This window comes from Sphaerodactylus townsendi, linkage group LG05 (assembly GCF_021028975.2).
Source record: "Sphaerodactylus townsendi isolate TG3544 linkage group LG05, MPM_Stown_v2.3, whole genome shotgun sequence".
Taxonomy (NCBI): domain Eukaryota; kingdom Metazoa; phylum Chordata; class Lepidosauria; order Squamata; family Sphaerodactylidae; genus Sphaerodactylus; species Sphaerodactylus townsendi.
Genome location: NC_059429.1, coordinates 16,783,075 through 16,808,599, shown reverse-complemented (window position 1 = coordinate 16,808,599; position 25,525 = coordinate 16,783,075). Strand labels below are relative to the sequence as shown.

General features: G+C 45.6%; 1 protein-coding gene across 2 annotated transcripts in view; it reads right to left on the bottom strand.

Annotated features, from left to right (window-relative positions):
* The window catches only part of LOC125432491 (scaffold attachment factor B1-like), a 38,828-nt gene that overhangs the window by 1,988 nt on the left and 11,315 nt on the right, over positions 1-25,525 (bottom strand). The window contains exons 5-19 of one of the 2 annotated variants that reach the window (XM_048496047.1): positions 24,758-24,820; positions 22,624-22,651; positions 21,227-21,749; positions 20,725-20,771; positions 19,246-19,346; positions 17,399-17,548; positions 17,185-17,264; positions 16,734-16,864; positions 15,336-15,427; positions 13,955-14,070; positions 7,104-7,409; positions 5,459-5,596; positions 4,829-4,871; positions 3,417-3,526; positions 1,369-1,481 (exon numbers count right to left, since the gene is read on the bottom strand). In XM_048496047.1, coding sequence (XP_048352004.1) covers positions 1,369-1,481; positions 3,417-3,526; positions 4,829-4,871; positions 5,459-5,596; positions 7,104-7,409; positions 13,955-14,070; positions 15,336-15,427; positions 16,734-16,864; positions 17,185-17,264; positions 17,399-17,548; positions 19,246-19,346; positions 20,725-20,771; positions 21,227-21,749; positions 22,624-22,651; positions 24,758-24,820 — 2,041 coding nt within the window. The remainder of the gene's footprint in view (positions 1-1,368; positions 1,482-3,416; positions 3,527-4,828; positions 4,872-5,458; positions 5,597-7,103; positions 7,410-13,954; positions 14,071-15,335; positions 15,428-16,733; positions 16,865-17,184; positions 17,265-17,398; positions 17,549-19,245; positions 19,347-20,724; positions 20,772-21,226; positions 21,750-22,623; positions 22,652-24,757; positions 24,821-25,525) is intronic. The other variant, XM_048496048.1, reaches the window with a different exon arrangement.

Here is a 25,525-nt window from a genome sequence, read left to right as displayed (position 1 = left end):
CACTCCTTCTTTGGTGCTGCTGGCCTGCTGGCCCTTTGGTTTCCCTGCTTATTATTTCTTTGGAAATTTTCTAAGAACATAAGAACTAGCCTGCTGGATCAGACCAGAGTCCATCTAGTCCAGCACTCTGCTACTCGCAGTGGCCCACCAGATGCCTTTGGGAGCTCACCTGCAGGAAGTGAAAGCAATGGCCTTCTGCTGCTGCTGCTCCCGAGCACCTGGTCTGCTAAGGCATTTGCAATCTCAGATCAAGGCGGATCAAGATTGGTGGCCATAAATCGACTTCTCTTCCATAAATCTGTCCAAGCCCTTTTTAAAGCTATCCAGGTTACAAAGACAACCTCTCCTCTGCCCTAAAAAGCCCACCACATAAAATGTCATAAAAGTGATTTAAACCCACTAATCCAACACAGCAGAGTGCAGAATTACAAAAGACGCTTGAAATGGGTGTTAAAACATTTCTCAGGCTAAAAACAGACAATGAAATGATGGTACAAGATCAGCCCCTTAGCTAAAAGCTGGGATAAAAAGAAATATATTGGGCTGGTGGCTATTAAAAAAGGGGCAAAGCTTATGAAGAAGATCCTAGCCAGTAAGCTAGACTATATTAAAGGATCTGGTACTTCAGATAGGACATCTTAGCTTGCTCCTCTTCCTAGGCCCTATGTGAAGGTCTGCTCCCTGCTAAACTGGCAGCTTTCCCTTCTCAAATAGAAGATGGACTGAAACAATCTTCCTTATTCTGTATTGGAATGTTTGTGAATGTTCTTTGCTGCTGTAATCGGCTTAGCCAGTCAGTGTCAGAAGTTCCACAATTGTAAGCGCAATGCAGTTACAAAATTGTCCTCAACTAACAGCATTTAACTGCTCACCCCCCTGGTACAATTTCTGCTCCTGGTATGGTGAGTGAATTTATTGATGTGAACTACTTGGGAGAGCCCTTCTGTCTCCAAAGCAGGATAAAAGCTAATCAAGATTGTTTAAGTTTTCTTAGGCCAGGGGTCCCCAACATTCTGCCTATGGGCACCATGACACCTACTGTTTTCTTTTCTAGTGCCTGCCGCGTTTTTAGGAAATGGGTGGGGCCAAGTGGGGCTTTTTGCACAGCACGACTTCTGACTGGCTGTGCAGATTTTTTAAAAATGTTGCTTTGGTAGCAGTTGCAGCACAAGGATCTGCAGTGTGTGACTGAAGTTAAGCTGTGGCAATGATTTTGCGGCTGGCTCCACTTCCTGCCGCAGCTATTTTGTGGCAGCCATTTTGTTGCTGCGGCCACCACGGCGTGTCAGAATTCCAAACGTGCCCACGAGTTCACAAAGTTTGGGGCGTCTTAGGCACTTTTAAGTGCTGAATGGGGGAAAAAGTCACCTTGCCACCGCTCGTTATCCCGGCCCATTGCTCCACCATGGGTGTTGCTCTGCCAGGAGCGATCTTGGTGGCCATCAAATTTTCGGCTGTGATTTCCCCAGCTGCGGCTGTCTCTGAAAAGAAGAGCAAGTTTGATTGGCAAGTCCTTGATTTACCTGCAGAGAGAAAACCTAGCCCCCACTCCCCTGAACTCACAGAGGAACTGGCTGAGGTGAAGTTTTTGTTACATGCCTCGCCCTGGTCTATCTTTTGCAAGCTCAACATACGCACCATGGCTTTCTCACAGTGTCAACTCAAGCAGCTACCTAATGATGCTTGCTGCTCTACCAAGCTGACTGTCTCCACTGGCCTCTTGGACTAGGGAGATCTGGGCTCCAGTCCCCACTTCCGCCATGAACCAAAATGGGAGACTAGGTGAATTGCTGTTTCTCTGCAGAACCCACCTAAAAGGACTGTTTTGAGAGCAAAATGGGAACAGAAAAACTACAAATACTGCCCCGGACTTCCTAGAAGGGAGGCAGGATAAAACTATCAGAGAAAGATAAATACACCTACTAAGGAAGGAGTACTTTAATCTTCTGCCTCCTAATTTATAACCAAAATAGTTGAATTTGGCAGAATACATATTCAACCCCCAGGGAACAAGTGGTATTTATTCAAAAAAAGAGAGATAACTTGGTTTTGATATTTAAAGCTACGCTATGGACATAGCTAAGCTTCAAAAACATTGTTTAGAGACATCTAAATGTGCAGTATTGTGTGGGTAAAGAAGCTCAGGTAACACTGGTTAGCTGCTGCGAAAGAGCAACCATACAGATCAGTTATATTCATACAGCAATTTACAATACCTCCCATTCTCCCACTGATCATTAGGATTCTTCCCAATAAAACTGCAAATTTACAATGCAGAACTCCCACCTGAGATTAGACAAATGTCACAGGGAGTTTCCAACTTATTAGTAAATACAATTGAATCACAAGTGCAGGCAGATGTCAGGTGGTTAGAACTAAAACAGTTACATAAGATATTAACTTTCCCAGACTAAAGCAGCATCTGTTTATTGGTCATATGGGTCAAAGATTGTATGTGCTTAACCTCCCTTTGTTTCCAAACATTCTGCAATCTACTGATTGCAGAGTCAAATATCGGGATTTGTTATAAAGTGCCACAGAAAATGGTCACTTGCTTAGACGGCTGCTTTATATTTTTTAATTTTTTCCGGGTTTGCCAGACCAGTCTCTCCTAAAAGATTTTTGAGTCTGATCCTGGGGTCAAAAGCCAGACAAAAACATAGGGAACAAACCCCACATTCCTTATGAACTCCATAGAGACATCTAGATGGATGCTGCTGGAAAATACTCTGAGGGGTGGATTCAACCCAGAAGGACTAATACAGATCCCTGGCCTGATCCCAGAAGACAATTTTTCACGTCTTTATGCAATATCTTAATGACTGTTCTGCAGTTTTGGTTGCTGCAGCCCTCTGGAGAGGGGAACGTCCCTGGAAAGGAAAAGACCAACAGTGTTCCAGCATTGGCACTGGCCTCTATTGCTGTCAGTGCTCTGCTGAGGGTGCTGCTAACCCCCAATAGTATAAACAGCCTGGGACCCTCAGACCACAAGAGAGGAGGGCTCGAAACTCCTCTCTGAAGCCAAATGATAGACAGCTGCTAATGACCAATAGTGAGAGTCTTCCTGAAATGGCGAAAAAACATTTATTTGGCTTTCAGCAGACCAGAACAATGCAATGAGAGGAACAGCTTTTAAGACTGGCCGAGATTTGTGTTTGTGAAATCTTACTGCCTGCCCATATCTTTTGGGGCAGGGATCTGCAACCTGTGGCTCTCCAGATGTTCATGGACTACAATTCCCATCAGCCCCTGCCAACATGGCCAATTGGCCATGCTGGCAGGGGCTGATGGGAATTGTTGTCCATGAACATCTGGAGAGCCGCAGGTTGCAGACCTCTGTTTTGGGGCAAAGCAAGTTACAGATCACAGAGGGAATCAAAATCAAGCATTGCTTCAGGCTGTGTGCCACCACTCACCGAGACTGTGGGGGTATGCCCCGCCCGTCACTCATACGCCGGTCGGAGCCATAGCTCCATCCATCCCGTGAGTGTCGATCTGGTCCCCCATGGCGGTCATCTGTGTAGTGCTGGAGGAGTGAAGAGGACAGAGGATCAGCATCATCTCAGTTCCAGCTTTCCCTGTGATGAGGGAGCTGCCATAGAAAACTGTACCCTTCTTGGGATCCCACAACTGCAGGGAGACGCCAGGGGAGACAGCGAGGAACTGGGATTGTGCTAAAAGACCCTGGGGCCCTTCTTCCACTTATCAGTTACTTATTTTATTCAGCAGGCAGGGCCTGAAGTACACATGCCAGAGCTGAATAGTTTTAAAGCAGAAACCATGCTATAGCTCAGTGGTGTCCAACCCTGGCCCTCAAGATATTCATGGACTACAATTCCCATCAGTCCCTACCAGAATGGTCTGGAACATGCATAATTTTGGTCTGGAACATGTATACATTCTCTACAAGCTGCAGACATTCAAGATATATGGTGAAAATCCACGTTCTTTTTATGGACTTTGGTGATTTAACAGGACTTAAATGTTCTTAAAAAAGATTTTTGGGGAAATGAAATTTGTACCTGTTTAGAAAATTGGCAGTACAGTACCGGAATTCGTATATATGTTAATGTTTGTATGTCTAAGACACCTTATTGCACGTTAACAGAGCAACTGGACCCTTCTTCTCTGTGTATATCAGAGGTGTCCAACTCTGGTTCTTCAGATGTTCATGGACTACAATTCACATCAGTCCCTGCTGGCATGGCTAATTGGTGTATATGTTTGTGTTTTAAGTCAGTCGGCATGGTGTGAACAGTAGATCTCGCGATACAATAATCACATTGGCCAAGGTACACTGTAAGTGGTGGTGTAAGTCAAACAAAAAACTAAAGTCCTTATTTTTGTGTTTCCTCTACCCAAGGTGGAAGGTATTACTGTACTCCTCAATACAATACAGAATTGCCAAGGAATGCCACGGGGAGTGAAAGCAAACCTGAGGCACCCCAATGACTTTGACTGGTAGGGGGGTGGGGGAGATCTGAGTTCAGTTCTGTTGTAACAAAAGCATGGAGAGACACATCCAGGTGCATCATGCACAGTTCTTTTGGAGAACTAAATTTGCATCAACAGTTATCAGTGCCTATGATTTCCTCCTCCTTAAATCAAAACACTGCAAGGGAAGTTCATGCTAATTGCCTTTAAATTATGAAACAAACTAACAAAACAGTTGAATTTGTCTGACCAGGCCAGATTGTGAGTGGGGGCGGGGGGGGGGGGGGGGTGCCTCAGTGGGCTCACTGAGGGCTCACTAAGCCCTCTCAAGGGACTGGATTTGGCCACCAAGCCGCAAGTTTGACACCCCTGGTCTAAAACAAACACTGCTTACCTGCCCATCTCGCTCTCCCATTATTCCTCGTGACCCTTCTCTTCTGGAGGGGGAAAAAAAGTAGAGTCAGTCACTAACACAAAGTTGAATTTTCAACTCTGTTTTTGTTTTGTTTCCTTGGACAGATTGGGTCAGAAAGAGATTCAGAGGGCACAAACATTTGCTATTGCAGCCTTTGCTGGAGAATGAAATACAGAACCCTGCCCCATCTCTGTCTCCTGTCTAGTCTGCGGAATTCACTGCTACAAGGTGCTCCACATCGATCAATCCAGAGCCCAAAGATAGCTGCTAGCAATCAGAGATAGATTTTTCCCTTCCCCAACACAGCTAGCAATGCATGACATTAAGCAGATTTTCATGTGCAGTCCAGCCTAGAAATTCATTTATTTTTAGATCCATCCCAAAAATCATTGCAAGACATTTTCCTGGTTAACAAGATAATTCACTTCAGAATAAAATCTATATATAATTTTTTTCTAACGTAAGCAGAATAAAATCTATACCCTTCCAACTAGAATGCTCCCAAACAGAATGGACATTACGCTCCCCACCCGTTTCTTCTGCAAGGGGCAAGGCTGACAAGGGGCCTCTCTCTTAACAAGACATACAACCATTCGCTCACTGGCTAACCTCTCTAGGGAATGGTCTTGGTACCGTCCACGATCCCTATGGTCAAAATCATGGAACCGGTCCTGGCGGTTAAAATCCGATCGGTGGCGGTCATCCATTGCCATCCTCTTTGACTCTGGCCAGTACGGGTCGTCACGCCTGTAAGAAAACAGAAGTTAATAAAACTGACAGAAGATTTCTCCCTTTTTTTGCTCTCGCCATATAATCCAAGAGGACTCAGAAAGCGAAACTGGCAAGAAAGGGAAAAAACAAACATACTGCAAACTAACAAAACAAAGGGTAGACAGCACAGCTGCATATAATGGCCCCCATCAGTCTATTGCAGTTTGTTGAATGTTCTGTATCTCAGCACCAAGCATCCACTTGTTCTTAATTCCTTTGCTCCATGATTTAATCAATGGAACAACTTGATTATTTACTATTTTTTTTGGGGGGGGGGAACTGGTAATCTGAGTTTTCCGCCCCCCCTTTCTCCTATATATGCCTCTGACCCCAGCGACCCCACCCCTGCCTGGGCCGACTCATGGCTGCCTGTCAGGCATGGGGGCCATTCTCAGGCCTACTGGGGACGCTCACTGCCGAGTCGTTTGCCGCAGTCGCAGGCCTCCTGCCCTCCCTGTCAGGCCTGAGGACGGCCCCCATGCCTGACAAGGAGGCCAGGGCAACTGGGCTCTTGCGGCTTGGGGAGGGAAGGAGGCCTCTGCTTGCCTGGTGAGTGGTTGCCCTGGCCTCCTTGTCAGAACCAAGGACAGCCCCCACACCTGACAGGGAGGCCAGGAGGCCTTCGGCCGCAGCAGGCACCCTGACACAAAGGGAGCCGCTGCGCGCCGCACTGCAAGAGAGGCCGGGCACAAGAACCCAAACGGCACCCTCCCATGTGACTAGATGGTGTGCGTCTGGGAACATGTGACACCACATGTCCCCATGCGCGGTATGCCCCTGCCTGGGTCAGAGGACTAAAGCCTGAATAATATACTAAGATAAGCTACTTAGCTTTATTATTTTCTTTCCTGCTTTGGACTGTTTATTTATTGGTATACTTTGGCACATTTCTTTTAACTAATCTTATTAATCATATACTCCCGTAGCGTTAACTGGGTTTTGGGGCTTTAGCCGAAACTCAGTATTGGCCTATTCTGTCTATTGTTCATGGCACTTAACTTGCAAGTGCAGGGCTGATTTTGATTGACACCAGCAAGGGCTGGAGCCCTGGTCCCCCAGCGGTTAGCTTAGAGGGGCTGCTGGGGCTTGCTACTCTGGGCAGTGAGGATTCACTTCCTAGTCTTGTGTTTTTGCTCTCAATCTTCCCCCCAAAGCCTTTCTGTGGGACAAGGGGGCTTTGACATGAAAAGCCAAAATACTACCAGATTTTTGTTCCAAGTGCGATGGCCAACACGTAGCTCAAGTCCACAGCCTTGATGCTATCAGTTCATTCTCACACTACTTTCCCATCCCGCTTAGCACACAGTGGCCCCAAGCAGAAGAGCTTCTTCCATTGGCAGAGGCTCCACGGTTACCTGAGCAAAGTGGTAAGATACAACCACCTATGCACTAAGCACATGTGAACAGCATAGAAAGTGCATGCACATACACACACGCAAGTCCTACAAGCTGGGGAATTTCCAAGCACGTGAGGCCAGCATACCTCCCGTCCATGTCATATGGCCTCCTCAGTGCCACACGCCTCTCTTGCTCATAGCGCAGCTGGTCATGCTGCCGCCGCAGCTCCTCCCTCTCCCGCTGGATGCGCTCCTGTTCCCGCCGCCGCTCATGTTCGATGTGCATGCGCTCCCGCTCTAGGCGCTCCCGCTCTAGGCGCTCCCGCTCCAGGCGGGTCCTTTCGATTTCCAGCCTCTCCCGGGCGATCTCGAGCCTCTCCCGCTCTTCTTGTTCCCAGATGGCCTGCATGCGCTGCTTGTCTCGACGTTCCCGGGTACTGCTCCGGTTACTGCTTAAGAAGGCAGACAGAACGCATCAGCTCTCTTGTACACGAGAGGAGCAGCTCTTTCACAGACCTTTATTTGCTCCATATTCCACTTACAAAAGACCAAGCAGTTTAGTTCAAAATCCTTGTCAGAAAACTAGACACAAAACTTCCATTCATTTATTGAACTATTCATACCTTGGCTTTCCCCAGTGACTAGGGTGGCTTTACCTTAAATATTCATGTTGTGTCCCAAATTGTTTGAAAAAGATACCAAATGAGATTCCGCACCAGGGGTTCCAGAAGAAAGCAGAAACCAGGTTATGCAAAAGAAAACCTTGTTTGTATTGGCTCACAGAATTCATTTCTATTCCACCCTTCCTCCAAGAAGCTCTACCCTTGTTTTATCCTTCCGTTCTTTCTTCAGCAATGATTACAGGGAAAGCATACACGGACATCATTTTAATTAGCCCAGGCACGGCTTCCAGCTTTCAAAAAACAGAACTTACCACAAAATTCCATTCCATGCAGCAAGTAGAACAAGCAGCAAAGGATTAATTCCTCCCCTGGCTGACAGATGGCCAACAAATGTGTTGTTTCATCTGAAGGCTATAGACTTCTTAGTTTCAGGATGTGGATTCAAGTTGAGAAAATCAACAAAAAAGATTCTATATTAAAAAAGTAACATTTGGCCTCTTACGTGGACGAACAAAAAGCCAAACACAGAGTGGATTCTTCAACCATCCTTGACCAAAGGAAGGGGGGGGGGGGGGGAGAAGGGAACTGATCCAGCCAAATGATACATTCCCCAAAGTTTCAACCCAGCACCTGCCCGCTCTCCTGCCTACTAAACAGAAGGGAATCTCGAGAGTCCCGACTTCCTTTTCTCGTTCAGCCAGCAGGAGAGCCAGCCACCAAGGGATGTCCAGGAGCAGCAGACATATTCCCAGGTGAGTCACAACACTGTGGCAGGATCGTCCTATAAAAAGGAAGAACAGATGCAAGAGAATCAAATGCTGGTTAAAAAGGAAGGTATGGCCCAAGCAGCAACCCTAAACGTCTCCCAGCAGTCATCAACAAGGCTAAGGGGTATGTGTGTTTAATTTAAACAGGATACTGGCGTAGGTTAGCCAGCTCTCGTTGGATTTTGGAAGGTAAGCAGGGTTGGCCCTGGTTAGTTCGCAGATGGGAGACCACCAAGGAAGTTCAGAGTCATTATGGAAAGGCAGGCAATTTAAAAACCCCTCTCTCTGAGGGGTCGCCATAAGTCAGCTGCGACTTGATGTACCTTTCCACCATCTCCACACCTCTGGCAGGTAAGGCACAGCTCTCGGCCACTTTGTGTGCAATGCTAGCAAAATGCTTTCTTGGGTGGGTCATGATCTCTGACATTACACATTACCACCACCACCACCTCTGGCAGGTAAGACACGGCTCTCAGCCACTGTGTGTGAAATGCATTCTTGTGGGGGGGGTCATGATCTCTGACATTACACAGAGTGGCAAAAAGCTCATCTGGGATTGCAGATCGAAAGGTTTTTTTGGCCAGTCAGCAAGAACTTAGGCTTAATAACCTGCAACAAAGTAGGCCACGATCTTTGCCCATAGTGATGGCCCTTTGGTGTAATTTACCAGTTATCTATCTGCTGGGAACTGACCTGGGCACTCTCCCGCCCCGCCATCCTAGACCGTGAAACACAAACTATCAAAGCAACTCAGTTCCAGAGATCTCCTCAGACCTATGCTGAGGCACAGTATATTTCTTAGCATTTGTAACCTGTTTAGCTGGTAAAGACTCCTGGCTCTGACAGAAGATTAAAATTCACTTTGAAGACAAATAATGGATCCGCTGCACAGAAGCGTCTCGCCACGAAGCGCGCACTCCTCTTAACAACTGCCCCCTCTCCTGCCTGACAAGTTGGAATCACCAAAACCACCACCATCTAGATAAGCTCTCTAATCAGGGTGATGAGAGCCAGTATGGTGTAGTGGTTAAGAGCAGGCAGACTCTGATCTGGAGAACCGGGTTTGATTCCACACCCCTCCACATGATCAGTGAACTCTTATCTGGCGAACTGGATTTGTTTCCCTGCTCCTCCACATGAAGCCTGCTAGGTGACCTTGGGCCAGTCCCAGTTCTTTCAGAACTCTCTCAGCCTCACCTACCTCACGAGGGGTCTGCTGTGAGACAGAAAGGGAAAAGGAATTTGTAAGACACGTTGAGACTCCTTGTAGTTGAGAAAAATGGGGCATGAATCCAAACTCTTCTTGGTTCTCAGAGGCTTGAAGAGGAATGCTGTAAATGTCCTTGATGCCAAGGATAGGCCCCAGCTTGAGAATATACAACTAGAGGATGGACTAAGGAGGCAGGCTCCCCTCAGGAACAGTGTAATGCATGAGTGGACAGATAAGGAACACCTCCTGACTCCACCTCAGGACATTCTAGGGGTGAGGTTTGCCTCTTCTGGATGACCAGTCCAGGTTCTCCTGGAGATAATCCAAAGTATCTGCTCCAGAAGCTGATGTGGGGAAGATCTTCTTGCACTGAAACATTTTTGAAACCTTCCTCTGTATCTTGCACATCTTCTTGGTGGAAGACAAAAAAAACCCCAAGAAACCCTGGATCACATGTTAACATGGCAAAGCTACTCAATTTCCATGTGAGCAACTGATACCACACAGAATATGGGTGACCACTTCCCCTAAAAGGTGCTGTAGGCTGAGGATCTTGAAGCCCATCTGGCCTGAGAACAAAGGCTTCCATGAGCAGAATGGAATCGTTATCATTACTTCTGTTCAGTGGTGGGATTCAGATAATTTAACAATTGGTTCCAGTGGTGGAATTTAAATAATTTAACAAGCGGTTGTTTACAAGAGGCATTTTAACAACCCGGTTCTGCAGACGTGGTGCGAACCTGCTGAATCCCACCACTGCTTCTGTGGTCAAGATGTTCACTTTCCACACCTCCCTTGCTAGAGGTGAAAAAAGACTTCAAGAAAACCCTGCATGGCATACTGTCCTCCAACAACTAATGAAGATAGCTACAAACGGGTTAATGATTTGGGTGTTCTGGAAGTAAGCAAATATCTGGAAAGCTGCTGGAGGAAGAATCCATTTCTGCTGGTTGGGCATCTTTCAATTAACTGGTGCAAACTCTGGGTGCATTCTACTGAGACACAACTTTCCTCTTCAAAGCTGCCACAATCAGTGGTACTATGTTTCAAATGAAATGGCCTTTGATGGAGATATCTGTCTGGCCACTCAACCAACAACTATTGCCCATACATAGTCAATCTGGGCAATAGGTGAGGAGAGATCAGTTCTTAAGGGGGACAAATGACCTTCTTACTCCTATATAATACACAAGTGGTGTTTCCCTAGCCAAGTGACCAAAGCCCAGCCACAAATGGAGGAATGGCAGCTCAGGCCTGGACGATGCATCAGAGTTATATGTTGCTTGCCGTGATTCCTAGACAAGACTCCTGCAGTTGCATTTTAGACCAATCCTCTTTTGTAGTTCTTGTAATACAGAGAACTTTGTTCGTTACTTGATAATGGAGCCCTTGAACAAAGTAGAAAGAAATCTTGCTTTAACTAACCACGAACTCTGGATGCTCTAAAATAACAGTGGCATCTCAGGGACTTCAGACTTGCAGGGGTGACCAGATCAGTGGTAGCTATGTAGTCAGTGGCATGAAATGCACTGCCAGAGCCACCCTCGTTGCTGCAGATTCTGAGAGAAGAAGAGAGGCAGAATGGGTGATCCTTACACAGACACCGTCTTACGTTGCACGTGAGTTTCAGAGATCGGCGAAACTGGGACAAGCAGGTTGTACAAAAGCACACTTTGGTTAGATCAGATCCTGCAAAGTCTCTTAACTGAAATGACTTTGCCCTCTTTTCCAGATTAAAAAACCCCTGGAATTTCTTCCTCTGGATATCAGGTTCCTCAACTGCTTTCCACTCTAGTCTTGCTTGGAACTGTAAAACATGCTGGGAACATGTTGGAGAATCCTTCTAGCGCTGGAACTTGTACCATGACTCCTGTGCCTAGCGCACCATTGATGATGCCTGCTGAAGCTAGGTCAGATGTGAGACATGCAACAAGCTGTAGTTTCAGAGCGTGGCCTCAGTAAATCGCTGCCAGCCACCAAGGCGAAGGAAGCTCAGTACGTGGGGAACAGTAGAAGACTCCCTTGGACCAGGGATGAGCAGATGGCTGGATCATGGTGGGTGCAGATTTTCCTGCCATTGACCTTCTCCCCTGGATTTGTCCAATGAGGATTTGACTTCATAGTGAAGGCCAGACCACGAAGGGATCAAGAGGCATGAAAAAGAGATAGGAAACGCTCTTTCTTTGGTCTTCGGTATGACCAGGGGAAGAGATTCACCAAAGAATTTGCCCCTGCAGAAGGAGTTGACGAACAGGCCTTGAGCTAACAGTGGTGCTGTAGATATCAATTCATTCAGGCTGCAACATCAGAGGTCAAGCCCCGATGAGAGCTTCAAGCAGCCTATGGAGGTGCTTGCCACAAAGCCTGCCACTTTAGTCAACATGCTGAGCCCTTTCCCAAGATACCTGACAAGTAGGGGAACTTTGGTCGCCCCCAACTTAGATGAACGTGTAGCTGCCAAGATATCGTCAGAAGGAATCCTGTGAATTTTCTCACGGGACTGCTGAGTGCTCTGGGCCTAACTTGGATCCCATCTGTCTTGTGGAAAAGACACACGGTTCTGTTTGAGACGCCCTGAAGATGTGTCGGAAGCCCCTAGGGAAAGTATTTCGACAGGATAGTTACGGGAGCGTCTTCTTGAAATAATTCTCCCTCTCTGGCTGCACATCTTCGGGCATGTTTCAAGCGCTTCTCAATCTTGGCTTCTTTCTCCGACAGGCCTGGAGGGGAGAGGGAGAGCAAGACTAGGGATGCAGAAGGGATTCACAAGGGATTGTTAATCCTGTTCCAGTGGAGGTGGCGTGCTGTAATGCTGTGTGGGAAAACCATGGGGTGAAATGTGAGAAACGAACGGAAGCATTCCCCCGTCGAAATTCAGCTATGGGTTGCTGCACTCCAGTACCCACACGCCCAGACATGCACAAGCTGGAATTTCACAGAAGAACACCCAGGAGAGAAGAGTAGAAGAGTAGCAGACCCAGCAGCAGGAACTTCCACACACACTGGTGCTCTTCCTTGCTGCAGTAGCGTTGCTGCCACTCCTTTTCCAGGTCTAGGGTTGATCAGATGTCGGGAAGCAGCTTCAGTAGGGAGCTGCAAGGGACGAGGGCAGTTTCAGTTCCTTTCCTGCTGCCCAGTGGGAGGTGGAAGCAACAGCCAAGATCAGCAAACCGCTGGCAGGGATGTCTCTGCTTCCTGCAGCGGGAAAATCCCTTTCCTTGGTCTGCAGAGGTGATGAAGAGGCCATGGAAGGAAATGTTAGTTGTGCTCCCAGTCTCAGCATGGAAGAAGAGACTCTGCTTTTCCTCCCTGCAGTGGGATATAAAGTTTGTTAGTCCTGCCTCCTGCTGGGAGGAGGTAAGCCTTTGCTGCCACCTTCCTGGGAAAACCAGAAGAGCACTTACTGGCTCCAGCAGGTGGGGGAGAACATCTGGCACAGAGTACAACTGTGGGCAGAAGTGCACTCTAAAGAATGCCACGGCCACCAGCAGCAGCCCAGACATTTTTAAAACACAACGTGAACTCCTGCAGATAAAAACGAGGCGACATGCATTCATATCCCATCTCACAGGTTTAAACTCTACCAACTGGGCTTCTCGCTGACAAAATGCCATCTGAAGCTACTGGGGAAAAAAACAAACAAACAAAATCTTCACATAGATCAGCGGTTTTCAACCTGTGGGTCGGTACCCCTTTGGGGGTCGAATGACCCTTTCGCAGGGGTCGCCTAAAATGGATAAATGTTAGGGTTGGGGGGCACCACAACATGAGGAGCTGTATTAAAGGGTCGTGGCATTAGGAAGGTTGAGAACCACTGCCTAAGACTCTCTGCATCAGTGTTCTCCATCTGTAAAATGGATAAATGTTAGGGTTGGGGGTCACCACAACATGAGGAACCGTATTAAAGGGTAGCGGCATTAGGAAGGTTGAGAACCACTGCCTAAGACTCTCTGCATCAGTGTTCTCCATCTGTAAAATGGATAAATGTTAGGGTTGGGGGTCACCACAACATGAAGAACTGTATTAAAGGGTCGCGCCATTAGGAAGGTTGAGAACCACTGCCACAGATGTACACCTCCCACCCCTCATTTGTGTATGTCTTCTTGCACAAAAATGTATACCCAATCTATGTGTGTACACACACCAAGAGAAAATACAAGGGATTTTCTCCTGAGGGGAAAAATTGAGACAGATGTTATCAGGACGCAGCTGCCTCTGCCTTTTCCCTGTCCAAGGGGCCCTGGAGGACAACTGAGTGAGAGCAGGCAAGGCCTTCAAGAAAGCAGGATGGGCAAAGCTGAAGGAAGAAAGCAGCACCTGAGCACAGAGAGTGGACAAAAAAAATTGATGGAAACAACCAGCTACTATTGCAAACTATTTTGGGGTAGGCAGCTTACCGGTGGTCTGTTTCTTTCTGCCGTCTTGGCTCCTTGGTCTTGTCAAAGGGTGCGGCCCCTTGCCTCTCTCTGCTCTTTTCCCTGCTCTCTGATTTACGATCCTGGCTCTTGATGCTCTAATATTCAAAGTCATAAAAACTCATTACAGAAGCCTGTTTTCAAGGGACTCTTATACATGCAAATCCAGCCAAACACAACTACCCCACAAACTGAACTGCTGCAGGAGGCCTGCCCGCCGACCCATTTCAGAAAAGAAACAACTTATTGTGTTGAATAGGAAAAGCTTATTCTATAGAGTAGGAAAAGCTCAGCTTAAATTCATGAGCTCTGGTGAAGCTGTTTATGAAAGGAAGGATGGACTTTCATTTGGAGATGTGAACTTTACAAACCTCTTGGGAAATACTGTTTAACATTAAGAAAGCCCTGCCCAACATTAAGAAAACCTACCTGGTCTAGCTTAAGGTAATAGGCCCTAAGCAGCACGCATGCATGCACAACCTAGGGTCACTTGGAAATCCTCTCAATTGTGTACTGTGCCATTCTTTTTGACTACAGGTATAACAGGCCTGGTGAGAGCCGGCACAGGCCTCCAAACAAAGACTCCCACACAACAAACAGAATATGTTTGACTTGAACAAACAGTCTGTTACTTTGCTCTGGCACCCTGAATACCACCCTGGGTCCCCCAGAATGTTGAATCCCAATCCTTCTCTCAGTAGTCCCATTGCCTTCTCACAATGACAAACTGATGCTGGCGCTCAGATCTGTACTGCATTGTCCAGAGCAGTTTCCACAAGGCACCCTAAAGCATCCTTTGTGGTTAATCTGCTTCTCGTTTACAGGAAAGCACTTAAACCAAGACCAGCCAAGTAAACCGCAACCATGATCACCCCATGAAGTATCTTTTTTGTGATTTAAAAAGTTAAGGCAACAATGCATTACAACCTCACTATATGTTTGGTATATTTTTATTCCAGTTTTCAACCAAAAACAGACTTACGAAACAGCTCAGAGAAATAAAAATTCCACATGAATATGAACATTAGACAAATTCCTGGAATGGTGGAGGGGGTGTTTGTTGTGAGGGGGAAGGGCAAGGAGATTGTAAGCCCCTGAATCAGGCTTTCTGTGCTGTGAAAGTTGGCTCGCAACAACTGCAGTTTTAAAGGAACACACAGGAAGTGAACAGAAAAAAAGTCTGAGTCCAGTGGCACATTTAAGAACAACGTTTTATTCTTGGTATTAATGAAAGCTTATATCAAGAACAAAACTTTATTGGTCTTAAAGTCGCTACTGGACTTCTGCTGCTTCGGACCAATGTGATATCCACCTAGATCTAGGAAATGAAAAAAACAGCACAAGAAAACATTATTTAACTTACCCTGTCTTTTGACGTAGTTGTCGTCTTTACGCTAATAACTGGTTCACCCTTGGACTTATCCATTATCACAGTCCTTTCTGTTGCTTTGCTTCCTACACAAAAGCAAGGGAGTTGAAAAAGCAAACATTTAACACATAACTTGTCTCAACGCAGCCTCTTGTCTCTCCACAAGCATGAACTCAATATTCTTTGGAATAGGCATTAAATGTTCAGTGCCTGGAATTTAATAGCCTTGATTGCAAAGAAAGAAGGATGAATTGCTCAGTGAAGCATTATGCCCGTTATGTTATAGTATTTCCGACATTGGGGCAAGTCTGAATTATCTTTTTCCCACTTCCCTTCTAGGTTCCACCTACTTTCTATTTGCACAGTACAGGACAACAGTTTGCAAGAGGCTGGGCACACCTCCCAGAGCCTGCACAGCCAGACTGTGAAGCTTCCAGCCTCTCTCAATCACGCTCGTTTGTGACAATAAAGAAGGGTGAGCTGCCGGCTACTGAACTGAAAGGCAGATGAGAAACAGCATCCTATCCGAAAAGGTTCCTGAAAAGGAGAACCAGAAAGGAAAACCCAAACCCCCTACCATTTCCACAGGGATGCATCTTCTTTTCCACAATACAAAGGAACACAAGACAGCAACTGCTTTAGTTACCATGCAGACCCTTCGGCCTTACCTGCTTTCACTCCCTCTGCCTTAATTTCTCCCTTCCCCAGCGTTCCAAGAAAGCATCCACCTCAGAAATGGCCAAGCCTTATACCCGGAGATATTTACAAGCAGCCACCCAAACACAATGGCTGCTTGTAAACACCAAAAAGCAGCCATGCAGGCCATAAACAGCTTACCAACAAGAAAGTGTAAAGTACATTATAGGATCTATCCGAGCCAAAGGCCACCTTGGAACCACTCTAAACTGGTTGCATGTAATGCCCAACTTACATGGGCTTGATTGACACATTGCTGCAAGATAAGCACAGCTCTGAAAATCTAAAGCACTAAGCCTGCAAAGCAGACCAGCGTTATAAAGAGTGGGGGGAGGAGAAACAGCTGAACAGTAGAACACGTATATTTAGACTCAGACACTGCAACTTAAAAGGATGCCACATAGCTGGCTGGGAATGATTTCTCCCCCCTTAAGACCTCGGAGAGCTGCTGCTTGTTAGAATGGTTTGTACTGGGCAATGTCTAGCAGAAAGACGTTCTCTCCATAATGAAAATGCAGAAGCGGCAAGCAGCTTCCAACACTAAGGGAGCTTGTTTGGCAGAGCCAAGAGATGCCCAGACTACATCCTTGGCCTGCAGAATAATTCCACAGAGAGCTGCCAGAGCCCCCTCCCCACCCTGCTCTGCAGCTGCCATCCACTTGCGCTTCTCCTCAGTGGCACAGTCAAACAGATTACCTGATTTGGCGGTCTTAGATTGGTCCGCAGACCCAGATCTCGCTTCCTCTTTCCCCTTCTCATCCTTTTCTTCAGCTTTTTTGGCATCTTCTTTCTGGTCTGCTTTCTCACTCTTTTTGGCGCTGGGAGACCTGCAACGTTAATGAGTTCAGAACGGAGGGAGGGAAAGCAGGGCAAAGCTTTATCTGTACTGTTGACCTGCTCCTGTTTTTTAAAAGCAGTGCAAGACCTCCTCAATTTGGATTTGTTTCGATATCAGGGTAAAGGAAGAAACAGCATGTTTTTTAATTTTATGCCAAACAGTTTTCCACTGGTCCAAAATGCTGCATAAACTACTTCCAGAAGTTCAGGAAAGATGTGGCACGTGTCTGAAATACTGCTGGGCCTCTTTTCCTCTAGGCAGATACAGAATTTAGGGGGAGAAAAGAAAAGGCAGCTTCAAGATGGTTACCTGTCACTGCCTGATGCGTCACTCTTCACCTCACTTTCCTTTTTCTCCAAAGGCTTCTTGGCGGCGGGTTCATTTTTTGCCTGAAATGCATTACTATTGTTAGAAACCCCTGAAGCAAAATGTTAGGAATGCCTGCATTTGGGGGTGTGGAGGGGAGAGAGGGGGAATAGCTGGTTTAAAGAAAATGGCAGGCAAAAAAAGAACCACCACTTACTCTTTCAACAGATATTATTTTCCCATGTAATTCTGTTTTGTGGCAATGGGCAATGCATTTTGTGGCTTCTTCGGCCGTGGACATGGTCACAAAACCATAACACCGAGCGCCTGGACTGCGAGCGTTGGTGACCACTTTGGCGCCCACCACCTAGAGAAAAGGAATCATGTGCATTAAATATAGAACGGAAGAAAGAATGCTCTACTAGGGCAGACCACCAAACGCTTCCTAAGGGCCAAATTCCTCTGGGCACTTAACAAGTGGGCATAATGGAGACGGCTATCTCACAGCCTGCCCCCTCAAATGCTTGGTAGTGCCTCTGCATATAAGGGCCTATACAGCAGCCGCAGTTACAACAGTTACAAATCCTGCTTATTTGACTTTCTTTCTTTGAAGGTACTGAAGCCAGCGGCCACCAATACAATCCTGTTGCAGCAATGAATTCCGCAAGTTTCAGTTTTACCGCAAAAATCACCCATACTACTAACCGTTTGCTTGTGCAGCATGCAGCATGACCATAGGAAGGACCCTCAAGTCCCTACTTTGAATTAGGGGAAGCAGGAACTGTTATATCTGGATCTAACCTTCATCTGAATCTAATCCTAACAGTTTGTATAATATTGACAAGCAAAAAAAGTAATTTCGTAGCCAAGAAAGGGGAGAAAGAGGAACATGCAATGCCCATCTTTATTTAAGTAATATAGACCTGTGAGGCCTCTTGTGCCTTTTCTGTTGATATTTTCCTGATTTTGCAGCAACTGGAAAGCATTCTCAGAGAAGCATCCTGGATTCTTACATAGTGAAAGGGAAAAGGTAATTACAAAGCATATAGCCTGAATACAGGTCGATATGCCTATTCTGTGGCGTGGTAACACAACTTGTGACTACTGCTGAAACAGCTCAGTTCTCAGTAGCAATTTTAAAAAAGGTTTCTGTACCATTTTTCCAAGACGTCAATTTCTACACCATTAATTTATACCACCTGTGGTTTACAATGGCAACCCGTAAGCATCATGCAAAGTTAAACTACTTCATGAACACATCTAAAATCCTTTATAATGTTTATTTATTTATTTATTTGCTTGTTTGTTTGTTCCACTTATATACCGCCCTCCCCCGAGGGGCTCAGGGCGGTTTACAACATTAATACAAACAAGTGGAAAGATAAAACAATACTAAAAATTAAACTATTAAAATGCAGCGCTCAAATTTCTTAACCATTTAAAAACAGATGGCGTATGACCATGAAAAACTCCACTGAGAGGGGAACAGCGGGCTTTAGCTGTTAACAGGCAGATGAATCTGACTACGTTGTGACAAGGTCACGCTCAGTGCTGAAGAAGCTAGCTCTGTTCACACACACAAACACCAACATCAGTTTCCAATAAACCAGAGGACCTCCAGACATCCATCAAAACCTAATCTGAAAGGGAGGAGTTTTCCACCACCTCCAATTCTTCCACAGCACGTTAGCCCTCTTCACAATATCTGGAAACAAAGTCCAGAGTCCAGAGGATGAATGCAGCTGCAAAGAAAGTCTTATTTCTGGCTCTTGCTGACTTCACCAGTCTGGGATTGAACGAAGCGAAATACACTGCCAGTTGTCACAACCTTAATTGACACCACGGCACGTAGAAAGAGCAGCAGTCCAAGGCCAACTGAAGCAAGCTGGTAGCTAGAACAGTTGACTGAACATACTCAGTCGATTTTCAAAGTGGGCAGATGAGGCTAAACCAACCAGTACTGCAGTGCCACCTGGAGCTTCAAGAGCAGCCCCACGTAAAATGTGTCACCGGGCCAAAGGCATGGGCTTGTAAGGATTCAGCCATAAGGCCAACAAGGCTTACTTTTCCATATTTGCTGAAGAGATTCTTTAAGTCAGTTGCTCGGGTGGTGGATGAAAGGCCGCTCACCCAGAAGTTCCGGCCAGAAGTGGCAGCACTGCGACCTAGTGGGAAACAAAAAGCAGATGAATCTGACTACGTTGTGACAAGGTCACGCTCAGTGCTGAAGAAGCTAGCTGGAAGGGAAAGTGCCCTAGACAGTTCACCCTAGCTATTTATGTTTCAGCTAATGTTTGATATCTGATTACTGGAGAGGTCATAGCTGAGAACCTGCTCTGCCTGCAGAAGCTCTGCAGCAAGACTGGAAAAGACTGCTCCTGTAGTAAGACTGGAAAATATTCTCCTATTGCAGAGACCCCACAGAGCTAGACGTTGCAAGGCTACATGGACATGTGCTCTAAGGCACACGTTCACATCGATTATTGGGTCTTATCCAGAGCTATGCAGTTCCAAAGCTCTACAAATCCCAGCCAGATTGCATTCAGAGACTTGCTGGATATGCTCCTTCTTGTGATACTGCCAACTGAGCCAATTGACTCCTGGATTGACTCTCCAGTCCATTGCTTAGTTCTGTTTACTTCATTTATACCCAACATTTCTCCTAAATGGGGACCCAAAAGTACGCAGCTTACGTCTTTCTCCTCTTGCAACAATTCTGTAAGATAGTTTAGGCTGGTCCAAGTTTCCACAGCCGAGTGGGAATTTAAGCCAGAGTCTCCAGGTCGTAATCCAACACTCTAACCACACTACCGCCCAGCGGACAGTACAGCAATGCGAGTATTATGCACCACACAACAGCAGCTATGACATACCCCAGTGTTTGTGATGACAGTTTCCTTTGAAAACTGGCCATAGGTTACATTCTGGATACAGGATGGTCTTTCAGAGTGAGAAGACGCATCCGTTGACTGATTAAAATATACAGCCTCGAAAGAGAGTTGACACAAGGATAAATCCTGGTCACGGGGGGAGGTTGTTTGGCCTCTGAACTACAAGCACAACTAAGCATTCCAGGACTGCAGATCATGCCTATAATCCACAAAAACACAAGGGGCCATAGCCTATCATTCTGCTCAGCTAACAACTTCACCTTCCTCCAGTCCAACAGTCTGAAAAAAAGGTGGTTTTGCCCCCTTCCGCACACACAAAATAATGCGTTTTCAAACCACTTTCACAACTGTTTGCAAGTGGATTTTGCCATTCCGCACAGCTTCAAAGAGCACTGAAAACAGTTTGAAAGTGCATTATTCTGCATGTGCGGAATGAACCATTGTTAGCTGACTGGAGTGGTAGAATAAATTCCAAGGATTCTGGCTGGGGCAAAGAAGTTGGTTCAACGATTTTTATCCCACAGCTCTCAGTCAAAATGAAACAAACCAGAAAAACGCTCAAGGCAGCTTTCAGTCCGTAAAAAGAAAACACACGACGAAACAGCCACTAAAAACAGTCACAAACGTGAACATCTTTTAAAAATATACATGCCTTTCTCTTCCTTTGAAGCCAGTTTTGCATCTTTGCTCTCCTCCGAACTAAGAACAGAAAAAAGGGAACGCCAATAAGGAAAGGGAAGAAGGCAGCTGATAAGTATATAAAATTGCAAGAATTCAATACCTACCCGAATTTAAATGTTGAAAAAGCAAAAAAAAACAAAAAACACCCCAACAACAATAAAATCATCTTTTGGAGATATCCAACAAGCAAAGAAAGGCAACGTTACAGGAAACTTGCAGACAATTAAAGATAAGGATCTACGAAAAAACAACCTCTGATGGTTGCAGAAAAGAAATCAAACTGTTTGGTTTAAAATATGCACAAGGGGAAAAATTGTTTTTTTTTTCATTTTTAGAATAAGGCTACAATTTCAACAGCCTTGCAGGCCAATTGGAAGTAAACATTGGCCTCACTCTCGGAGACCAAAGAGTTTTTTTTTTTTAAGGGGGAGAAAAAAAGACAGCATCTGGTCTAAAACGGAGAAAAAACAAACCTCGTGTTCTGATCACCACCCTCTGGGGCAGAGGCCTCTCTAGTGGCAGAGGAGGAGTCTTCCTCACACTGAGATTTCTCTTCCGTCTTCGCGGCCTCTTGGCCGGCCGCACTTGCCTCACTACTGGCTTCCAGACTTTGGGCTGCTGTTTTGCTACTCTCATCTCCTCCTCCTCCTCCTCCTCCACCACCACCACTCCTGCTCTCTACCGCTACACAGTCCGAGTCCGGATGGGCTTCCTCTCCTGTCTGCTCGCTCGTCTCCCCTGCTGCTACCACTAAGTGCTTTGCCTCCGCCTCCTCCTGCTTCCTGCCCGCAGACTGGGCTGAGGGGCTCTCCGTATCTAAAAGGTCCTCTTCCGACAGAGTGGCGCCGGCGGCAAGCGCGTCTTCCTCTTCCTCGGCTGCCTTTTTGCCCGCCAACAGGTTTTCCGCTTCTTGTGCCTGCTCCGCTTCGGAAGTGTCTTCTTTAAGGGGCTCAGATTTACAAGTGTCACCCAAAATGTCGAGCATTTTCTCATTTTCTATGGATTTAACAGGAATAGAATGGCACAAGGTTTAATCACCAGGGAAATACAGCAAAGACAAGTGCGGAACAGGCATGGCAGCCAGTCTAATGCTACACAGAGATCGGAATACCTTTGCGTACATCACATTCAAAAGCCTATGCTAACTTAACGTGGCTTATCAAAGACCAAAAGAAATGGAGAACATGACCCTACAAGTTTAATGAAAAACTTTCACGCTCATTCTTGACAAGTCTTCCAGAGGTTCGTCTTTTCTAGTTCTTCCCAAATTTAGCTTCCCAAGTTCCAGGAGGCTTAAACGGAAGGATTCAATGAACTCAAAATTCCATTTCAAACTCTGAATTTCTTTCTCTCTTTTAAAAGCAGCGCACTCCGACATGATAACTCAAACATCTTCTGCCGATGGGTGAACATGTGAAAGTCGAAGAAAGTAAATAGTATCTTTATGGAATTTCCATTTGAAACCTCTTGTCTTCCTTCTTCTGTTATATCCCGTTACTGACTTAAAACTTGCCATCGCCCTAAGATAACTTTTAAACACTATTCTACTGGTTCACAAATCAAGGAATCGTATACCACAGTCTGGTCTACAAGTATAAATCTGTTGCTTTCAAGCTCTGACATTACATTTCTAGTGCATCTGTGAAGCTAAGCTCAGGTGTTGCTATAAATGCTTCAAGTCTAAAAAAATAATTCTTAAATGATAGGAATTATTTGACAGGGATGGGATTGGGTTCCAAACCTTTTATGGACCTCTGCAATGATCTGGATAGTCTACTGTACAGTAAAACAAAAGGTTTAAAGTCTGTACCTTTGCCACACATTTTTAAAACCAGAAGAACTACTGGAAAGGCAACATATGTAACAGTACCTGGCTCTGTATGTTGATGATCCAAATCCTGCAGTAAAAATGGAAAGGAAAAAAAACCTTAAATAGCGCAAGAGGAAGTGTCACATTTACTGACCTCAAACGTTGACTTTTAATGAAACAAGCAAATTCAGTCCCCCCGCCAGCTATGAGAACTATAAAATTGCTTTTGAACCTTAGATGCCAAAATCATAAACATACAATGTTTCTTTATGCCAATCAGACTGCAGTCCAACCTTGCTCAAAAATTTCCACTCTCACTGGCAAGAGCTTTCTAGACTCCCAGATCTTTCTAGCACATTTCATTTATTACATTTGCAATCCTGTCCTTTCCCAGAATTAAATGCTTTTTACTAGGGATGCCAAGGACTGAAGCAGGGATCTTCCAAGTGCCAAGAATGCGCTCTACCACCACTGGGCTAAGGACCTTTCCAATCAAACATTTCAAAGCAAGTTTAGGATTTCTCCAGTCCTCTGCAGTTTACTGGAAGGGTTATCATCACCTATAGGAAAATGCAATTAACCCTTATGAAGATGAAAACATGCCTGAAAGCATGCATGCACTACCTGGTAGAATCTCTGCATAGGGCAACCAAAATGGTAAAGGGTCTGGAGTCCATGCCCTATAAAGAGAGGCTTAGGGAGCTGGGGATGTTTAGTCTGGAGAAGCATAGGCTAAGGGGTGACATGACAACCATGTTTAAATATTTGAAGGGATGTCATGTCGAAGAGGGAGCAAGCTTGTTTTCTGCTGCCTCAGAGACTAGGACACGGAGTAATGGATTCAAGGTGAAGGAAAAGAGATTCCACCTAAACATTAGGAAGAACTTCCTGACCGTCAGGGCTGTTTGACAGTGGAATTCACTGCCTCGGAGAGTGGTGGAGTCTCCTTCTTTGGAGGTTTTTAAACAAAGGCTGGATCAGCATACGTCGGGAGTGATCTGATTGTGTGTTCCTGCATTGCAGGGGGTTGGACTTGATGGCCCTTGTGGTCTCTTCCAACTCCATGATTCTAGGATTCTAGTTGTTTGGCAGCAGGGTTTCAGTATCCTTTGCACCTTTTTTGCCCCTCACCCTATAGCTTGCCTATGAAGACTAAATTATGACAGAGACGGAAAATGCTAACTGCATGAGGAAGCTTTACTTTGTACAAAACTGAGAGAGGATTGCTTTATGATATAGTGAAAATGTTCTTGGTTGTGACCAATCTGATTACAGATACATAGGCTGCGATCACTGGACAGGGTATTTCACAACAGTCAATAAGGCAGGCTGCTTTACAAAATTATACAACTGCTGTTCATCCCTTTATAACCAAATCTCCACACACACAAATACACACAGAGCAAATGACGTTTCCAGAGCGGCCACAATTTTTGGATGAGATGGATAATTTTAGTGGTGTGCAGATAATTAAGAGCTTTCAGGATGCCATGACTTGCACCGAACACTGGAGGTCTGGTAGCTTCAGGCCAAATTCAGACTCCTAGGGTTCTGCTGTCCCCAAAACAGCCCCTCGCTCCAAACAAGCACAACCAGTTTCAGATGCTTTCCTCAAAGCTGAGACACAATATTTAAGCTACTCTTCTCCTGCAGCGCGAACAAGGAAAACTTTGGCCCAGCACTCCCTTTCGAATTATGCTGCCTGTGGGTAAATGGGAGTGAGCAACTGATATGACCACAGGAAGACAAACTTTACCCTGGGGAAGAAGAAGAAGAAGAAGAGTTTGGATTTATATCCCCCCTTTCTCTCCTGCAGGAGACTCAAAAGGGCTTACAATCTCCTTGCCCTTCCCCCCTCACAACAAACACCCTGTGAGGTAGGTGGGGCTGAGAGAGCTCCGAGAAGCTGTGACTAGCCCAAGGTCACCCAGCTGGCGTGTGTGGGAGTGTACAGGCTAATCTGAATTTCCCAGATAAGCCTCTACAGCTCAGGCGGCAGAGCGGAGAATCAAACCCGGTTCCTCCAGATTAGATACACGAGCTCTTAACCTCCTACGCCACTGCTGGAGAAGGGGGAATTAAGTTCTTGGACTGTGTGGGACCATGTTAAAATAGGGCTTCTGTTGAAAATAAAGTGATGAATGGGAGGTATGAGAAGATGCCTGGGATCCATGGGGGTGCACCTGGCTATTACCTTCACTGCAGCTAAATCAGAGGAAGAGGTATCCAGCATGTTATCAAGTTCCTCGCCATTCTCCTGAATGAACACATACAAAACACACATTCCTTAATTTTACTCAGGAGAAGACAAAGAGGAAATCTCCATGCATAAATTTACACACGTTAACTACACAACAAGATTTGGTGCAAATAATATTCAAATATTATTTGAATATACATTGTTATTATTTGAATATACATTGTTTGAATATACATTGTTATTATTTGAATATACATTGTTTACTGTAATTTATCAGCCTGAGGTGTGCAATGCGTTTTTGATACTTCCCTAAATTTACACACATGCCAGCACAGGACTATAAATGCAAAAAAGTGATACAAGCCAGTTGGCTCTTGCATCAATCACCTGTCTTTACACACAGAAAATGGAGTGTTGCTAGCCAGCTATCCCAAAATCATGGCACAGAATGCTTATGAATATTTCAACTGCTTAAATTTAAAGGGTCAGCAACAGCATGTTGATACTCATGGACTGGAGAGCGTGTGCACTGTATTGTCAAGTTTTCAGTCAGAACCAACTGGCTGTTTTGAGTTTTCCGGGTTGTGTGGCTATGCTCTGGTCGTTTTAGCTCCTAACCCAAGCAGCTAAACAACCAGACCATGGCCACACAGCCCAGAAAACTAACAACAGTCAATGTGGGCACTGCTGACAGCTGGGAAAGAGGAGAGTAAAGATACAGACAGCATCCATTGGGTTGGGAAACTTTGAAGAGCACAGCAA